Source organism: Crocuta crocuta, unplaced genomic scaffold (assembly GCF_008692635.1).
Source record: "Crocuta crocuta isolate KB4526 unplaced genomic scaffold, BGI_CrCroc_1.0 scaffold67, whole genome shotgun sequence".
Taxonomy (NCBI): domain Eukaryota; kingdom Metazoa; phylum Chordata; class Mammalia; order Carnivora; family Hyaenidae; genus Crocuta; species Crocuta crocuta.
Genome location: NW_027531896.1, coordinates 3258061 through 3278056, shown reverse-complemented (window position 1 = coordinate 3278056; position 19996 = coordinate 3258061). Strand labels below are relative to the sequence as shown.

General features: G+C 39.1%; 1 protein-coding gene across 1 annotated transcript in view; it reads left to right on the top strand.

Moving 5' to 3' along the window:
* The window catches only part of MTA3 (metastasis associated 1 family member 3), a 171152-nt gene that overhangs the window by 122205 nt on the left and 28951 nt on the right, over positions 1-19996 (top strand). Inside the window, exons 9-13 of the mRNA XM_077773462.1 lie at positions 6127-6201; positions 7931-7989; positions 13212-13336; positions 17875-18026; positions 18961-19183. Coding sequence (XP_077629588.1) covers positions 6127-6201; positions 7931-7989; positions 13212-13336; positions 17875-18026; positions 18961-19183 — 634 coding nt within the window. The remainder of the gene's footprint in view (positions 1-6126; positions 6202-7930; positions 7990-13211; positions 13337-17874; positions 18027-18960; positions 19184-19996) is intronic.

The window sequence follows — 19996 nt, the reverse complement described above, 5'->3', positions numbered from 1 at the left end:
TAGTATTCAGAGCATGAGCATGGGAGGGGCAGAGAGAGGGAGAGACACAGAATCTGAAGGAGGCTCCAGGCTTTGAGCTGTCGGCACAGAGCCTAATGCTGGCCTCGAACTCACAAACCATGAGATCATGACCTGAGCCGAAGTCGGGTGCTTAACAGACTGAGCCACCCAGGCACCCCTCAGTGCACTAATTCTTTTCTCTGCCATGTCCAGGGTACTGATAAGCTTCTTAAAGGAATTCTTCAAATATGATAGCATATTTTGCTAACGTTTATATTTTATTTTTATACTTTTCTCTGTTTAAATTCCCCATCTATTCATGTGTGCTGTCTTACCTTTTTAACCAGATCCTTTAATATATTAATGTAATCTGTAGTTGAGCCAGGTTTGGATTTGGTTGTTCTGTTTACCTTCAGGGTACCACTGTATTGGAAGACCTAAAATTTCATCTACTGCCTTGACATCTTTGAGCCTCACTGGGCCCCAAAAACTTAACTGTGAGTTCCACTACTTTTGCCAGCTATATCCTTCACCCAGCAGGAAAGACCTCCACTTGCCCAGTTCTAGCACCCCCTCAGCCTTCAACCTAATGGATTTCACTTCTCTGCCAGTCCTCAGAATTACTCAGACAGGCCCAGTCACATCTTCCCCTGGGGACTCTCTTCAGAACCAGGGCACATCTCACTCTCTCGTCACACAAAACCTCATTTCCACAGCCCCTGGTGACCCACCGTGGCTCTACATGGTGTCATCTTCTCCTGGGCTGTATCTGTGACTAATAAACCAATCAGTCTCCTCTGTTTTGTCTTCAGTGTCATGTGTTGTACGTCCTGACCATCTGATAATGTTTTGAGGGGCAGGTTCCTCCTTCACTGAAGGGTTAAATAGGAGGTGATCTGAAAATCCACGGACTTTAAATTCTTACCTATGCTTAATGCAGGGCCTGGAATGTGGGAGGGTTTCTTAAGTGCTCCTTTCTCAACCTCAGCAGGCCCAGGACTACAAGGCCTCTCTCCACATTTTGATAAGTTGTGTTTTCATTTTCTTTCCATCAAAGTATTTTTCATTTTTCTTTCTGATTTTCTTTTTTGACTCATGGCTTATTTAGAGGCAAATTCCACATATTTGCATTTTTTTACCTATTTTTGTTACTGAAGTCCAGTTTAATTATGTTGTGATCAGAAAACATACTTTGTAAAAAAATCAAATTTTACATTTTTGAGATGTGATTGATTTTCATCTAGTATATGGTCTTATTATGGTGAAGGTTTCATGTGCTCTTGACAAGAAGAGATATTTTGCTATTTGGTGGAATGTTCTATAAGTGCTACTTAGGTCAGATTTATTGATGGTGTTCAAGTCTTCTGGAGCCTTACTGATTTTTCTGTCTACCTGTTCTGTTGTGTGTGTGTTTTTTTTTTTTAATGTTTTATTTATTTCTAGGAGAGAGAGAGAGAGAGAGACAGTGTGAGCAGGGGAGGGTCAGAAAGAGAGGGAGTCACAGACTCTGAAACAGGATCCAGGCTCTGAGCCGGCAGTCAGCACAGAGCCCGACGCGGGGTTCGAACCCACGAACCGCGAGATCATGACCTGAGCGAAAGTCGGACGCTTAACCTACTAAGCCACCCAGACGCCCCTACCTGTTCTGTTGTTGAGAGAGCAGTATTAAAAGCCTCTAGCTATGGGGGCGCCCATAGCTGTTTTTTTTTTTCTGTTTTTCTTTTTAGTTGCAATAGGTTTTTGCTTTGATTATGTTGAATTTCTGTTATTAGGTTCATTCATTCAGCATTTAGGATTACATTCTTGTAATGGATTGACCTTTTTGTCTTTACATCATACCTCTTTATCCCTGGTAATATTCCTTATGGTAAAGTCTATTAATATAACCATTCCCGCTTTATTTTATTGATCACATGGTATATCTTGTTTCCATTACTTTATTTGTATCTTATTTATGTTTGAACTGAGCTTTTTGTAGACTGAATACAGTTGGATCTTTTTTTTTAAACCATTCTAACAATCTTTACCTTTTACATGCATTGATTAGACCATTTACCTTTAATGTAATTATCAATAACATAAGTTTTGGTTTAAACCAGTCATCTTACCATTAATTTTCCATTTGCCCCATTGTTCTTTGTTCTTTTCCCTCTTTTAAAATTTTTTAAATTATTTTTTTAATATTTATTTTTGAGAGAGAGACAGAGCACAGTTGGGGGAGGGGCAGAGAGAGAGAGAATGAGAGGGAGACACAGGACCCGAAGCAGGCTCCTGGCTCTGAGCTGTCAGTACAGAGCCCAAACACAGGGCCCAAACCCATGAACGGTGAAATCATGACCTAAGCTGAAGTCATATGGCTAACCCACTGAGCCACCCAGGTGCCCCTTAAATTAATTTTTTTATTCCAGTTTTATTTCTGCTAGTGGCTTATCAATTAAACTTTTGTTTGTTTAGTGGTTTACACTATGCATCTTTAATGTCTTACAGTCTGTCTTCAGTCAAATCCACTTAGATCACACAGACTGTAAGTACCATGTGATTGTGATGCCTGGCAGGTTCCATCCATAGAGCATGTGACTCTTGATCTCTATCATGAGTTCATCCATCCCATATTGAGTGTAGAGCTTACCCAAGAAAGAAGAACGATGTGACAATACATTTTCAATTCCTCCCTCCCATTCTTGTGCTTTTTTTGTCATACATATTTCTGCCTATGTTCTAAATTCCACAGTGAATTGTTACTTCTTTTGTTTTAGACAGTGATCTTTTTAAAATGATTTTTTAAAATAACCTTTTCCCTCATATTTATTTGCATATTGTTCATTTATTTTTTTAAGTGTTGCCATTTCTGCCTCTCTTCATTTCTTTGTGTAGATTCAAATCACTTCACCACCGACAGGGGCTTTCTCAGGTTTCCTGCTCTGGCCCAATTCTTTCTGATGAACACCTGATGGAGACCCGTGGCAAACGTGGATGGATTCCACCGGTGTCTAGGGCTCCCATAGATGCTAAACAGTTATCCTAGCTCACTGTTGACCTTTAATAATTTGGTACATTTTTGGCTGTTTTCTTCTTGCTTTGTTTTTACTTGTTTTGTTTGTTTGTTTATTATTGGTGCTTTGCCAAAGTAAAAGTAGCTCATGAGTCTAGTCTCTGAGTACTGAGTGACTTTGGAATCCGGTTCAGTCGATTGTCTTGTACCATTAGCTTAAGAATAGTATGGTTTTGTAGGTTATCTGTTTTTTTTTCTTCTCATTTTCAAGGTGGGGATGACATAGTTTAACATGGGGCCTGCTTGGGATTCTCCGCCCCTCCTTCTCTCTCCCCCCTCCTGCCCTTCTCCCCCACTCACACTCACTCACTCTTTCTCAAAAAACAAAAACAAAAACGGAATTTCCTTCCTGCTGAAGGAAAATAATTATGACAAACGAGGAAGAAAATATAGATAGCTTCTTTAGTCTACCTTTCTCTTTTCTGAAACTCATCCTGAGGCCTTCATTGTCATTCAAATTAGAATCCCCCCAATGTTCTCTCCTTATTACCTTCAATAACCAGTTCTTAACTTGGTAGCATGACCCAGACCTTTATTCCTGAGGGTTCTGAGCCCTGAGTCAGAAGCTGTTCTGTGAGAATAAGTCATTCAAAAGTCTGTGGTTGGTATTGCTAGCCAATGCATTACAGGCAGAAAAGGCAAATTGTATTTAGAATAATTGTCTATTGACAAGAACAAGATGTCTGTTCATTCCAGGATTTTGAGAGTCTAATGTAACTGACATGTTACCAGGAATGGTGCCATGTTGGAAGCCCATGTCCTCTGTTCCTTGCAGATTGGACACCTGGAGTAATCAGATCAGATTTGGCGAGAGGACATCCATGTGGGGGTACCCATGTGTAATCTCTGCTTGCCTCTGTGTGTCCATTTTGTTTATGTATCCTTTGAGCAATCGTTGTGGCTAGAGAAAGAGGCTGGCTGATAGGCCTAGAGGAGATTATCTTGCCCTCTTGATATTAATGAGAATCTTCTCTCCAAGAGGAGCCTTTGATAAGCATGGGGACAATAAAGATCCTCACACTTGGGCCCTTTCAGAGGTGTCTGCCCCACAAACCTCTTTCCTAAGCCTCATTGTTACCAACCTTCTAATCTGCTTCCTTTCAAATCCCTCCCTGATCATTATGACAGGTAGATAACCACTCTCCGTGAGTGAGTATGGATTAGTACCTCTGGCCACCTTTCCTTCAACTCAGACTAGAAAACCAGATGATGACTCTAATGTCCTGCCCTCCCAAAGGATCTCCCGTCTTCATTGTGCTTTAGAGACAGTCCTGCTCAGGGCCAAAATGCTGCAGCAGTAGAATTCTGGCTGGTGCCAGTATATCATGCAAAGCCATCTGCCACATTCAGATTTTTTTCCCTCCTCACTTGATAGGTCATAGGGAACTCCTGTGGAGCTGTGAGAGTTGAGGGAGAAATGATAGCACAACATGAGTAGACACACTGGGACATGTCATTTGTGCCTTCAAGACTGTATTTCTTGATAAGAGAGTGGTGGTGCTGAGCACAGCTGATTAGGACTTGATGGCTCCGATCAAATCTGCCTGATGATGAAGCTCAGGTTACATAGACTTCCTTTTCTCAGGCTTCCAGATAATTGCATGCCAGAGGCTGTTTCTCAGAATAGTTAGCAGAATAAGTGGTCTTAGCTTGCTTGAAGCCTAGGGGACATACCTGTGAGCATCCTCTGAGATCTTGCCTTGTGAGGTCTTGTGGTCGGCTCCTTACCCCATCCCTCACTTTCAACTCCATTAGATTGCTTGTTGGGTTGTAGAAAACTGTTTCGCTTTAGCTGCAATGCACATACATGCCAGTGGCTGTGCTGGTTTGGTCTTTTAAAGAGGCCACATTTGTAACTGCTGTTGGAGTTGCTACCCAGTTAAGCTTAAAATAAGTTCCTTTCTCAAAACTCCATCTGTTTTCTCTTTATAGCGAACAGGTGAGTGAAATGTGGAGGTGACTAAAGAATGGTGTGGATATCGTACACGTGGATTTCAAGCAGAACCCTAGCTGCAGTGGGGTCTGGGAAGTGCTATTTTGACTCTAATCCCGACAATGCATTAGGGCAGGCTAGCTAGAAGTCAGAGAGAGTGCTGAGTCACCTATCTGTAAAATCTGACGCAACCGCTAAAAACTGTAACCGTTGACAGTCATTTGCTTGAAGGTTTGATCTGTTCCGATTTGCATCTGGGATGACTGACAGATTTCCCTTTACAGAGGGACGTACTCAATATATTCTTTGGTTGTGAATCTCCTTAGTAGCAGCTCATTTGGCCAGTTTTGAATAATTATGGAGAATAGCAAAGGGTAATAAACTTCCTGTTTTTCAAACGCAAGCCACATCAGCTGTGTAGTCTTTCAGAGATTTAGGTTTTTATTTTATTTACAACTACAGAGGTCAAAATAAAGCAGCTTTGGAAAAGGTGAGAGCTGTTACGCTAGAGACCAAACGACACCAAGTTGTAGCTGGCCTTTGGAAGTTAAAGTAACTTAGGCTAAATCCATTGAAATGTCATTTCTAAACATTGTACTACTTCATTCCACCTGTAGCCTGAGAATAACTTTCCTGAATAGGTCCTGAAATATTATCAGTCATAATGTCTATAATCTTTAACAAAATGGGAGGTGAGAAATAGACTGTGTTTTATTAGAGTCTCTCACTGAATATAACTTGTTTGGGGTACGCTTTGCTAAGAATTTAGTTTTCTCAAACACCTCTCCTAGAGTGAATCTTCCGTGTGGATATTTGCCTCATTGTTTTATTTTATTTTTTTTAAATATTTTTATTTTATTTCTAAGATAGAGAGAGACAGCGTGAACAGGGGAGGGTCAGAGAGAGAGGGAGACACAGACTCTGAAACAGGCTCCAGGCTCTGAGCTGGCAGTCAGCACAGAGCCCGACGCAGGGCTCGAACCCACGAACCGCGAGATCATGACCCGAGCGAAAGTCGGACGCTTAACCGACTAAGCCACCCGGGCGCCCCTTTGCCTCATTATTTTAAAAAAGTGGTTTAAAAAAGAAAACCATTCCTACAGCACCTTGTTTTCATTATCCTGTTAAAATATTTTTTCAGCTCCCTTGGAAATCATTGACTAGCATCATTGAATATTATTACATGTGGAAAACTACTGACAGATATGTGCAGCAGGTAATTTTCTTCATATTGCTACTAGTAATACTATTGCATTAAAGTGAGCTTTCTGTTTTTATATCTTAATATTTCTTAGCAATACACTTAATTTTAAATTTGTTGGCTTTCTCTTTTCTATACTGTTTTTAACAACCTTAAGATGTTATTTTAGGATTTGAGTCCTAGTATTTTCTGACTTCAAAGTCACTATGATAAATATTTTGGAAAGATGACAGGGAGAGATGCCATTAGAGAGGTAGCATTATCCTTGCAGGTGGCCTGGTGCTTCATCTCTTTCTGAGGATAGTTGATGGGAATGATCTAAGATGTGAGGTTATTTTATGAAGTATTAGAAATTTAGACCACTGCCATCAACCATACAGTTTGAGATATTTTAAAAGATCATCTGAAATCTCCTTAGATGACATTTGTGTCGTACTTGTATCTCCTAAGTCTTTGACTTTAACTGTTAGTCTTACTAGTTTGATGCTCTGGTAAGGTGCATAAATTTTTCTCCAAAATTATTTCTAAAAGCAGGGAATCTTTTAATTTTGAGTCCTTCCTAAATGTTCCAAGTTGAGGTAATTCTCTCAATTTCTTACTTTGAGTACTATTCCTTTTGAGGAAAGGGACATTTTCCTTAGTGACTTCAGTCAGTTACTTGTTTTTACATTCTAGTCACAGGTTAGAGCTGGTAAAAAAAGGAACAAGTATATTTAACAGTCATTATTTTCCCTAAGTTATATGATCACATAGTGACAAGTGTTGGATATTAAATGATCATAGTGAGTAAGGTCATGAATAGTGAAGAGATACCCATGGCTTGTTGAAAAATTGAAGTGTTTATTCCAAACAACATAGGGAGAAGTGAAGATCATGTACTCTGGACACTTGCATGTTTCAAGGCAAAAAAATTCCCTAAAGATGGTAGAGATGATGGCATTATGGGAAGTTGAAATAAATAAATAAAATTTTTGAAGAGAATTATTTCCAAAAATTTTCACTCTGTCTCTAAAAGTTTTAAGTTATCCCTTTAAATCTCTTTGTTTTCTCCTTATTAAGAAAATGGATGAATGTCTTGTATTCTGGTTTGCCTTTGTTTTGGATATCTACAATATTTTTTTTCCTTCCTTGTTTATATTCACTTACTGTGTTTATCATTTTCTGGATATGATTATGTAATCTTACCCCTATTCCTTTCCTACATTTGGCCCTTAAAATCTGATGTGAATTCAGCCAGGCTTTAAAGTTTATTGCATATCTCTTGACATTTGAGGATAAGTGTTTATTTAATTGTACTTAGGAGAGTTGTTATCTCTGTCTTTTGCATAGACTTTGAAACTAATCATTTTCGAAGAAAAAAAATTTTTTTAAATAAAAGAATGTGTGTGTTTCTCTCAGAAGGGCTATAAAGAAAGTAGAAACTAAATTTGAAAAGAAAAAATGGTCACCTGTGAGTCCTGTTTACTCAGTCAGGGAGCAGTGGAAACTGGACTTGTTTACGGCTTTATTTTTAAAACCTGTGTCTAAAATGTTATTAATACTTGCAGTCTGTACCTCAGAATCTAGTCACTTGTCTTACAGATTAGTACAGTTTAAAAATGTGTACATGAAGGGAAAGGCCCTTCTTAAAATGGCAGTTTTTGAATGATGTTTTAATATTTCATTTTCATGTGACTTTTATAAGACAATGAAGTGGCAATAATTAGGCATTGCGTGTAAAATTTTTTATCTGTCTTTTGATCAGAAACGTCTAAAGGCAGCAGAAGCTGAGAGTAAACTGAAACAAGTATATATCCCAACTTAGTAAGTAATGGAAATCTTTTTAAATATTTGTCAGTATTTATTCTATCAAAACAAAATATGTCATCTTGGTCAGTTTCAGACGAATTTGGATTTCTTTGTGTATCTTATTTTCTTCCATTACAAAGCATGAGACTTGCTGTCCATTATACCACTACAGTGATTTTTGTTTTCAGAAAGAAAGTTGGCTGGTGGGCGAAACCCCAAGGAGACAAAAGGACTAACTGGAAATGACCACGCAGTATACTCCTAGGAAAGTTGCAGGGACAGCATCAGAAAACTAACCTGTGAAACTCTATTACTTGAAACTGTGTTATGGGATGGATTTTGGGGAGTGGATAGTATGCATTGCCCTTTTGAAGTTGTTTATTTGGTTGAGGATTTTACATTGCTTGCTTGGGAGACGGGTAGAGGAAGTAATAAGAGCCGTGCTTTGTTAATGTTGGATAAGTAATGAATAGGTATGACCTGTCTCACGTGTCTGTTGTTCCTTCGATCATCATTATTTTAGGGCTCAGGAAGCACTATCATCAGAATGAATGCCAGTTTGCTTTTCATTTGCTACGTTTTAAATGAATTATAATCTTTTTTTTTTTTTTTTTGAGGTCTTTAGAGTTTGTTGTTCATTTGTTCAGGAAAATTTAGTTTATACCAAGCACCGTGTATATAGTGATATGCTAGGTTCTTTGGGGATTAAAGTGAAATTTGCTCAAAATGCTATGTACTGCTCCAAGATTTTTCTCACTCTTTGGGTTCAGTGCAGTTGTTTTACACATAGCGTTTTGTTTACTGAATTTTGATATATTAATATACATTTTTTAATATAGGAAGCCTCATAGACCATGAATTGTGATTTTTTTAAATAATATTTTTATCTTGAGGCAGATAACATGTAATTTACAGGATTCATAATTTTTATTCAGAGCGGTTAATGTCCCTTCTGCAGTAGTTTCCAGTATTTTAGAATATTTCATTTGAGTAATTTGTAAAAGAGCAACTCCCCAAAGAGAACCATGTTGTGATTCATGTGTCGGATTTTCAGAAGCAAGCACGGCAGCTTTCTCGTGCACTGTAGTGCTGTCACAGCCAAGGACAAGTACCTTTAACCAGTTTTCACCTGCTAACCCAGATGATCGTTTTGTTACGTTTTGCATGGAGTTTGTTGGAGTCTGGATTTCTCGATTTTTTTTTTTAAAGACCAGTGCACTCTAGTCTGCAGCCCGTATCTGACCTGATGCCTGTTTTCTATAAAGAAGGTGTCGTTAACCCACCCAGACTTACTCATTCGTGTGTAGTGTATGACTGCTTTCGTGCTTCTGTGGCAGCGTTCAGTGGTTGTGACAGAAATCGTAATATTCACGGAGCTTACAGTATTTACAGTGCCACCCTGCTCTAAGTGAATGACTTTTGAAGATCAAGACAGTTTCTAGGCATAACATTAAAAAAAGTTACATAAATCTTTACCTAAACAGGAGGTATGAAGTTACGTCGAGTTGGATAAGAATCTGAGTACTTTGAAGAATTTCACAATTAACTCTGAAATTGAGCATTTTGAAACAAATAATAGATTAAGAATTAGGTTATGCTATCATTCTTTTGAGCCTGGCTGTCTCCTATATGCAGAGCAGAGTACACTCTGTTCAGTACTAGAGATGGAAAGGTTAAGAAGACAGACTGCATTCTAGTGTGGGGAAGACAATGCCAAACAGTTGCCTAGTGTGACAACTGCTGTGATGGAGAATAGAATAGCTTTTATGAGAATTTATACGGGGGACCGGATTCAGTTGATGCTGTCAGGAAAGATTCCTTGTGGAAATGAGTTTGAATACTCTGGAGGAGGAAGAATTAAGCAGGTGATAGAGGCTTTCCAAGTCAAGGGGATCCTGAGATAGGAAGGGGCCAAACATAGTTAAGGAGCTGAGAGAAAGGCATTGTAGCTTATATAAAGAGACTGGTGAGCTGTGGGAGACTGGCATGGTAGGCAAGGGCTTACCCATCTGATGAACAGTGGAAATGGATTTTAAACAAGAAAGTGTCATGATCAAATTCGTACTTTAAGATCACTGGCTATATTTTAGAAAATGGTTTGGGGAAGGGAAGTAATAGTGGAGGTAAGGAGACCAGTTTTGAAGTTCTTAGAGAAGAAACATGACTGTAGCTTGGCCTGGGGTTGTGGCCCTGGAAATGGTCCACCACTTGGAGGTGATTGACTTGTATGGAGAGATAGAGGGGAGATGTCAAGCTAGAGTCCCAGATTTCTGGCCAGCACAACAAGGTGCATTGCTGTGCTCTTCACCAAGCTAAGAAACTGGCAGAGAAGCAAGATAGGTCATTCTCAATTTGCTCTATCCAAAAAGAGGTGTTGAATATGATGTCAGATATATTGGTCTCAAGCTCAGGGGAAAGTTTTGCACTAGAGACACGAATTTGAGCTCCATCGTCATATCATATTGTGTTTGAAACTATGGATGAGCTTCTTAAGGAAGAGCAATAAGATAAACGGTCTTGGACCAAGCTTGAGGAAATCTAGGATTTACCTATCAAATAAAGTAGGACAGCAAGGTGCATTATCAACAAAAGCTGAGAGAGGAGTGTATTTCAAGGAGAGAAAGAGATTAATTAGTTATGTCAGATGTTGATGAAAAATAGCCTGGGAATTTAGCAACATGGAGGTAGGTCACTGGTCATCTTTAATGTAGTGGTGAAGGCTGCATACGAACCAAGGAACTGCAGACCGTGAGGACTGGCAGCTCTCAACAAAACTGGCTGGAAAGGCCAGTTGAGAGTGCTCCAGCTCTTGGCTTTGCGGGGTAGTTTGGAGAAGAGTAACAGGTTTTTTTGTTTGTTTTGTTTCGTTTTGAATGTTTATTTTTGACAGAGAGAGAGCGTGCGAGCGAGCAGGGGAGGGGCAGAGAGAGAGAGGGAGGCACAGAAGTGGAAGCAGGCTTCAGGCTCCAAGTTGTCATCCCAGAGCCCAATGCAGGACTCGAACTCATGAACCGGTGAGATTATGACCTGAGCCAAAGTTGGATGCTTAACCAACTGAGCCACCCAGGCGCCCCAAGAGAATTTTTTAAATAGGAGAAATAGGTTTACATGACCATGAAGAGGGTCCAGGAAAGAGAACCAAAGGTACAAAATTCTCAGGAGGGCACTGGGAGTAGAATCTGGAATACAGATGAGGGAAGAGAGGTTTGAGTAGTAGATTAAAGGACAGTTTCGTATAATGGAGCTTGAAAAACCTTTTTAGTATGTTTGTCTTAGAGTAAAAATTTATTCAAATGGTCACATTGACGTTGGTCACCTGATTAACCTGTAGGTACTTAGTTTTGCAGAACTAATTTTAAGCGATTCACATGCCTATAGTCATTGAGTCTTTGCACTGTTGTCCTCCTTTCACGATTATTATAATGAAGATCAGTGTTCTATTCAGTCTAATAACATTCAAAATTGAATTAAACAGCTAAAATTGTGTTTGCTTAAGGCAGCTCAACTGTAAATTTGTATTAGCTCTTCTTTAACACATATATTTAGCCCTGGGTTAAATGTCAGAAATTTTCATATCTTGGGGGAAGCCTTCTGAGATAAGTCACTTGACTTAAGGGGCCATCATTTCTATCTATATACAGTAGATTTTTAAAAATCAAATATTATTACATACCCTTGGAAATCTTAGTCATTATAAATCATCACTTTTAATTGTGTACAGTTTCAGCTGCAAACTATAAGAAGAAAAACGCATTCTGTCTTGTTTANATTAAAAAAAAAAAAAAATTAAAAAAAAAAAAAATGATTTGTCTTGAAAACACATTGCTGGCACAGATTAGAAGTGTAAATAATAGCCCTGTTACAGAATGGGGACCTCGGTGCACATGGAGTTAAATGATTTCTTCTGGGGTGGTGGTGGGGTGTCACCCAAGAGTTATAGTAATAATGCCAGAAAGAAATTGTAATTTGCCATCAGGCCAAGTTTATACAATAGGCTTTCACTGGTAAATGGAACTGAAGAAACAGGGAACATCAAAGAGGAAACTCCTGAGCCAACTCTGTGTTGAAACTCCCCACTGTGTTGGTAGTTTTGAGCTCTCATTATTTCGGTAGCCGTGGGGAGACAGACTATGGTCTGCATTTAGTCATTCAGCATTCATTGCTAGCAAATAGTTGGCTACTTTATTTTGCTTATCTTCTGTCGAATAAAAAGAAGTAGACGCTCCTCTAGAATGAAAGCTCCTTGAGGTCAGGCAGTTTTAATTACTAGGCACTCAATAAATATATGTTTAAGCACTGGGTGCTATATGTAAACCAACTTGACATAAACCATTTAAGAAAAAATAAATATATGTTTAATGAATTACAAGTTTATTGAGAGCATGTCATGTGTACTGTGTTGTGTTCTTGAGCCTGGCTTTATAAGCAGGGCAGTTAGCTTACCCTAAATGGGGAAAAGTTAGCCGTGTTTGCCCAGTACGTAGAAGGTAATCTGGGCTACCTATTTCTAAGGAAGTATGGCCTCTGGAATTTACATGTAGATACTTGATAGGTGTCTCCTTTTTCCTCTTCCTAAAATGTTTTTTTAAAAAGAAAAACCTCGAAATAGGTTTGTTGGCTTTTCTAATTTAAAATGCTATGGTAGTTTTCCTCATAAAAATTCAAACGTAGTAGAAATTATTATCATAAATGGTTAAATCTCCTGGAATGCCAACAGCGTACACTCTAGAGATTGGCTCTGTTGACATCCACAGTGTCTTTGTTGAACGCGTACGCGGCTTTTGTGCAGTTCCCACAAGAGCCAACGCACAGTCAACAGCTTTCACACCTGTAGCCGGAATGGCACAATGGTTTTCTCTAAACACAACACAATGCTTTTGGCTTTATTTATTTGATCCAAAAAATTATCTTTTAATCTCAGGAGACTTCATGATAAGTGATAAAGCTTAGGAGCTTGTATCTTTCAAAAGCAGCAGAAGGTATTCTAAGGAAATTATATTTGGATGGAGAAGAGCCAATGGCTCTGTTGACTTTTTGAGTAACAGGCATAAGAGATTGGTTTTTACAGGGCCTTGTTTTGCAAAGATAAATGGTTTGAGTTCATTTTAACACCTTATAGTTACCAGCTTATTTCTTACCTACTAAACCTTCAGATGTTTATACATAGTTAAGATAAGTATATATAGAGACTTTTGCCTTGTTATACAAGTCATTTTTATCACCTATTTCATTGAAAGCAGCAAACCAAATCCCAACCAAATATCCGCCAGCAATGGCAAACCTGGAGCTGTGAATGGAGCTGTGGGGACCACATTCCAGCCACAGAACCCTCTCTTAGGGAGAGCCTGTGAGAGCTGCTACGGTAAGACTTCTCCAGCAGGGCTTTCTTCTCCCCTTTGAAGCGCATCTGATCTGGCACTGAGGGGCGGGAGTGGGGATATCCCGTTGCAATATCTGAGGCGCACAGCTCAGAGAGCAGTGGAACCAATAGATGTCTGTCCTTTCCTTCTGCCTGAACACTAAATTTCGATATTGGGTTTCCTTTGCTTTGCTTCTGTGGGGTGCTGTATTAGTTGAGTATTCCACAGCCGTGTTTTCCAAGCCACGGAGTGGTTACTAGCTTTGTGCAAGCCACGGTCCCACAAAATATACCAAATCCAATTCTGGAGTTTCTTAGTATACTTTGACAAATTAAAGGCTCCAGAAAATTCTGTCAGAAAGACCAGTGTGTGGATAAACTGCTATTTCTAATCAATCCCTAGACCAGGTTCCCTCAGAGTGCACTGGTTTGGGAGATGCTGTTCTAGGGCGTTTGCTTTTGCCTTCAGGGCCCCAGTATATTTATCGGTATTTATCCATATTGAAACCTGTCAGACACTAACAGACATTATATTTGACCAGGATGTTAAATTGGTTTGGNGAGGGCACTTGTGGGGATGAGCACTGGGTGTTACATGGAAACCAACTTGACAGTAAACTATTTGTAAAAAAAACAAAAACAAAAAAAGCAAAATGATTTAATTTTTAAGTAATCTCTATACCCAACATGGGGCTCATACTCAAAACCCTGAGATAAAGAGTCACGTGCTCTACCAACTGAAGCTGCCAGACGCCCCTCACTTTTTGTATTTTTACATTTTTTAAAATCTTGACGTGCCTGGATGGCTCAGTTGGTTGGGTGTCTGACTCTTGATTTCAGCTCAGGTCGTTATCTGTTCATGAGATGGACCCTCACGTCAGGCTCTTCTGCTCTGACAGTGTGGAGCCTGCTCAGGATTCCCTCTCTTTCTCCCTTTCTGTCCCTCTTCTGAACGTGTGCGTGCACACACATGCATTCTCTCTCTCTCTCTCTTTCTCTTTTTCTCTCTCAAGATAAATAAACTTATAAAAATAAAATTTTCAAAGAACAATATAATCTCTTAACGGACATTAATACATTGTAATCTATATGTCCTTACAATCAAAGTGGCCTGAAGAGGGAAGGAAACTAATATTGAAAAAAAATTTTTTAATGTTCTATTTTTGAAGACAGAGTGTGAGCGGGGGCAGGGGTAGAGAGAGAGAGGGAAACACAGGATCTGAAGTAGGCTCCAGGCTTCAAGCTGTCAGCACAGAACTCAACGTGGGGCTCGAACTCACGAACTGTGAGATCATGACCTGAGCTGAAGTCAAACACTCAGCTGACTGAGCCACTCTGGCACAGGAAACTAATATTTATTGAAAGCTACTTGGTGCCCAGTTTTTGTCTCTCAGCAGCTCTTTGGAAGGATAGACATAGCTTCCTGCCCTAAGGACATGGGGATGAAGAGCACTTGTACCTCTGCTCCATAGTCCATGCCAAGCTTCAGCATTAGAAAAGACTTTTATGGGGCACCTGGGTGGCTCAGTCGGTTGGGTGTCTGTCTTCGGCTCAGGTCAGGATCTCAGTCTGTGGGTTTGAGCCCTGCATTGGGCTCTGTGCTGACAGCTCAGAGCCTGGAGCCTGCTTCTAATTCTGTGTCTCCCTCTCTCTCTGCCCCTCCCCTACTCATGGTGTCTCTATCTCTCATAAATAAACTTAAAAAAAATTTTTTTAAGAGATTATATTGTTTACTTTTTTTTTTTTTAAAGACTTTATTTTTAAAGTCTAGAAAAGACTTTGAAAACTAGGCCATATAATTATCTTACCTGAGGGGCACTTGGCTGGCCCAGTCAGTTGAGCACCTGTCTTCAGCTTAGGTCATGATCTCACAGTTTGTGAGTTCAAGCCCCACGTCAGGCTCTTTGCTGACAGCTCAGAGCCTGGAGCCTGCTTTGAATTTTGTGTCTCCCTCTCTCTCTCTCTTCCCTCCTCTGCTCATGCTCTTGTCTCTCTCTGTCTCTCAAAAAATAAATAAACGTTAAAAGAAATAACAAAAAGTCTAAAAAAAAAACCTATCTTACCTGAAACCAAGGAAAAGTGTGAGCCAAATCGCCGACTTCATAGAAACACCACATGTCTAACCACTTCTCTGCAGCATGGAAACACTAAAGGGTATTGTTGTTTTTGGAAAATTACATTCTTTTGGTCAAAAATTTTTATGTTTTGAACCATGGATGCCTTTGAATTAGGAACTCTTAGATATTGAAGTTTATATTTAAATGAAAATAAAAAGAATCCCACAGACAAATTGTGGCTTAGTCTGTCTTTTATAATTTTTTTTAATGTTTTATTTATTTATTTATTTTTTAAAAATATTTTTATTTATTTCTAGGAGAGAGAGAGAGACAGCGTGAGCAGGGGAGGGTCAGAGAGAGAGGGAGGCACAGACTCTGAAATGGGCTCCAGGCTCTGAGCCGGCAGTCAGCACAGAGCCCAACGCAGGGCTCAAACCCACAAACCTTGAGATCATGACCTAAGCGAAAGTCGGACGTTTAACCGACTAAGCCACCCAGGCACCCCATAATGTTTTATTTATTTTTGAGAGAGACAGCATGAGCAACGGAGAGGCAGAGAGGGAGACCCAGAATCTGAAGTGTCTTATTTTTTTTACTTTACCCCTTTTAGACTCCTATATGGAGTCTCACATACCCATTTAAATAATTATTCTGTTATTTTTATAAGTGTATGACAAATGAGCAATTTTTATCTTATAATATTTAATTTATAGACTCCCTAAGTAATATTTATATAAAATGTATCTTATACAGGTAAAATTTATCTTTATAGAAAGATAGGATTTGGTGTTTCTTTTTGTCACTTTTTAATTTCAGGTAGTTATGCAAGGGAAAGATGTTTGTTGGCAAATATTAAAATGACATGGCATGATTAGCATGGGTAAAAGTGTATCTTTAGATATAAGTAAAATTTCATATTCAGAATACAAAATAGGTCCATGCCTGATATTTAGGATTCTTAAAATTTGTGTTAAAAAAAATCAAATTATTTGACTTCAATGTTTTAAATTACAAAAGGAATGGTTTTTGGGCTGCTGCTTGCAAGGAGTCCACCAGAAATAATGCATGATATGTACACCATATTATTCTCGATAAACTAAGAAGCACTTTGGGGCACCTTTGGTGGCTTAACTTAGTTGGTTGAGTGTCTCACTTTTGATTTCAGGCTCAGGTCATGATCCCAGGGTCATGGGATCAAGCCCCATGTCTGGCTCTGTGCTGAGCAGGGAGCCTGCTTGAGATTCATTCTCTCTTTCTCCCTCTCTCTTTCTCTCCCTCCTTCTTTCCCTCCCTCTCCCTCTCTGCCCAACTTGCATGCTCTCTAAAATAAAAATTTTTTAAAAACTAAGAAGCAGTTTGATTATTATGGTCAGTATATTTTCTCTCTCTGACATTGGCTGGTGAACTTTTATTTGACACCTTGATGTGCTTTTGAACATTTTGACCTGATGAAGGTAACTTACTAGAGGAAGAGTATTCCTAGGCAAACTTATAGAATTATAAATGTTATGTACCTCATAAACTTAGTGTTTTAGTGTTAGTGTTTTCTGTCTTAAACTTCTCATCCATTGTGGGAATACTTTAAATGTTATGTGGCAGTAATTCAAGCTGCATAACAAAGCCAATACAGGCTTGCAATATTTAGCTAAGTGATAAATCAGCTGAGTTATTAGGTCTTAAGCATTCTGTGATCTTGGCTGCATATGCTCACTTGATCTGGACTTATAGTCTTGAAAGGGATTCTGTTTTTAAACGGAGAAATATTAAAATAATTATTTTGCTCACTGGTTAAAGAAATGGAAAACAGATACCTATTTCTTTCTTTCTTTCTTTCTTTTTTTTTTTTTTTACTTTATTTTGAGAGAGAGGGAGAGAGATAATCCCAAGTTGGCTCCACACTGTGAGCTCCATCTCATGAACTGTGAGACCATGACCTGAGCCAAAACCAAGAGTTGGACCTTAACCAACTGAGCCACCCAGGTGTCCCCAGATACCCATTTCTGGCAGATTTCTGCCCTAATCAGTGGGACCCCTCTGAGCACCTTAAACTCTGAGGTAGTTTCTGAACCATTGGTGTGGAAACCTAGATTTAGACTTTAAACACTAATCTAATAATAATAATGATATCTTTCTGATAACTTATTTTCAGAAATGTACACAGTAGAAAGTATTTTTAATCAACAAAACTCCCTCGGTAATAGCACAGAATATTATATAGGATGCTTCATCTAATAGCCTCTTTTAACAGGAGCCACAGAAGCCATAGACACATATATATAGAAATAAAAGGTTTAATGAATTCTGAGTCTTGAAAAAAACATGTGTGTGTTAGACTTTTATGTTTGTCTTAGTGGAGTGGGAAGAAAAATAACATTGTAAACTAAATATGGCTTTGGAATATTTTTAAAATACTTGATGGTAGGTGTATTAATGTTAACAAATTCTATAGCATTCTTGTTTTTTGTATTTTTCCTCTGTCTTTAGCTACACAGTCTCATCAGTGGTATTCTTGGGGCCCACCTAATATGCAGTGTAGATTGTGTGCAACCTGTTGGCTCTATTGGAAAAAATATGGAGGCCTGAAAATGCCCACCCAGTCGGAAGAAGAGAAGCTGTCTCCCAGCCCAACCACAGAGGTATATGAGTAATAGTCTTTTATGTTGAAATTTCATTTCACTGGCTAGATCACTCCTTGGAAACAGAGGTACAGTATAAGATAACTTAAAAACAAACAGAGCTGTTTTTTGTAACTAAACATAGCACCACAATATCTAAGGTGGGCGTGGAGAGAGAGGCAGGGACGAATCAGAGTTTTTCAGGTATTCAAAATATTGGTCTTGTGTGATGACTCAGACAAAAGAACAATGTGTGTGGGAGGTATTAGCATAAGTAGAGAGCTTGCAAATTTAGTGTTTTGCTTTTTTTTTTTTTAATAATTTGCAACCTTTAAGTACTGTTGAAAATATGTCTTACTACAGAAAGTAGTAAATACAAATTGAACCTTTTTTCTGCCCTGGGCTATCATAGAAGGGACCAGAAAGTTGTATGGACTCAATCTTGAGGTGAACAACAGTTGAAGGAGAATTTTGACAATTCTCATAGATGGCAGCTACCAGGCAATGTGTATGTCTATAGACTTGTGTCTTCCAGAGGGGAGATTTAACACCACTGGGAATTTTTTTACTATTGTGAATGTGATTTTGGATTGTTAAGGTCCATTTAGAAACAAATATTGGAAGGCGTGCACTTGTGATGAGCACAGGGCAATGTATGGAAGTGCAGAATCACTTTGATGTACACCTGAAACTAATGTAACACTGTGTAAACGAACTGGAATTAAAATAAAAACTTAAAAAAAAAAACACAAAAATATGATCACACACTGTCCCACCCCCACACAGTTTTCTTCTCTCCTCCCCGACCCCCTTCCCAAAAGTGCATACTTTTAAATCCTCTCCTGTGGGGATAGAGTATTAAGTTCGGTGGAAAACATAAACATTGCCTTTTCTTTTCAGCCTGATGCAAACAGTGTTCTATTTTTCACATGTCTGTTGGTGTCTTGTTTTGCAGGACCCTCGCGTCAGGAGTCACATGTCTCGTCAGGCCATGCAGGGAATGCCAGTCCGGAACACTGGGAGCCCCAAGTCCGCGGTGAAGACCCGCCAAGCTTTCTTCCTTCACACTACATATTTCACAAAATTTGCTCGTCAGGTCTGCAAAAATACCCTTCGGCTGCGGCAGGCAGCGAGACGGCCGTTTGTTCCTATTAATTATGCTGCCATTAGGGCAGAATGTAAGATGCTTTTAAATTCTTAACCTTATGTGTTGTGCTTACGACCATTTCTCTCCTTCCCTATCTCTCGTTTTTGTTTTTTTCTTTTGTTTTGTTTTTGTTTGTTTGTTTGCAATAAACATAAGTTCTTGTGTACAGCCTTTTATTTGGTTTATTTTTTTTAACATTGTTTTTGTCTGCTGCCATTTGTATCATGCCAAGCTGAAAAGGAGACCCTGAAACCTCTTGCAGTCTCTCTGCAGAGAGAATAGTGCCCAGCAGGGAATCGGTGGGAGGTGCCCTTGTCCAGTGAGGCTTTGTGATGGAATTGCCTAAGAACCTTTGTTGAAGAGGCACTTTCACCTGTAAGGTGGTGCCGCCGTGTCATCCCTAAGGATGGTGTCACAGTGAAACTCCAGGGTTGAGACATGCGGTCCAGCCTTACATGGCTTCATTAGGTTTGAATAAAATTTGCCAGTTTACACTAATGAGAAGTTGCATGTCTTTGTAAACCTCTCACTTTCCCATGAACCTTTTACAGTTCTACAGTGTTACAGAAATTCACAGCTTCATAACAAACACTACAGTTATCTGAAGATTTAGCAAATTGTAAAAGAACTCGAGTGTCTTTTGGCGTGAATTTTCTGCAAATACGTATTTAGTTTTGACAGGCTGGTGACCGTATTTGTGGCTGAGCATTCTTTCTATTTGTCCGATTTGGTTTCCATTTCATAATCATACATACATTACCGCGTAACATTTACATGCCTGTTACTCCCATTTCCAACATGTTCAGTCTTGCTTATGTTTCATTTTTTTTTTTTTTTTTTTTTT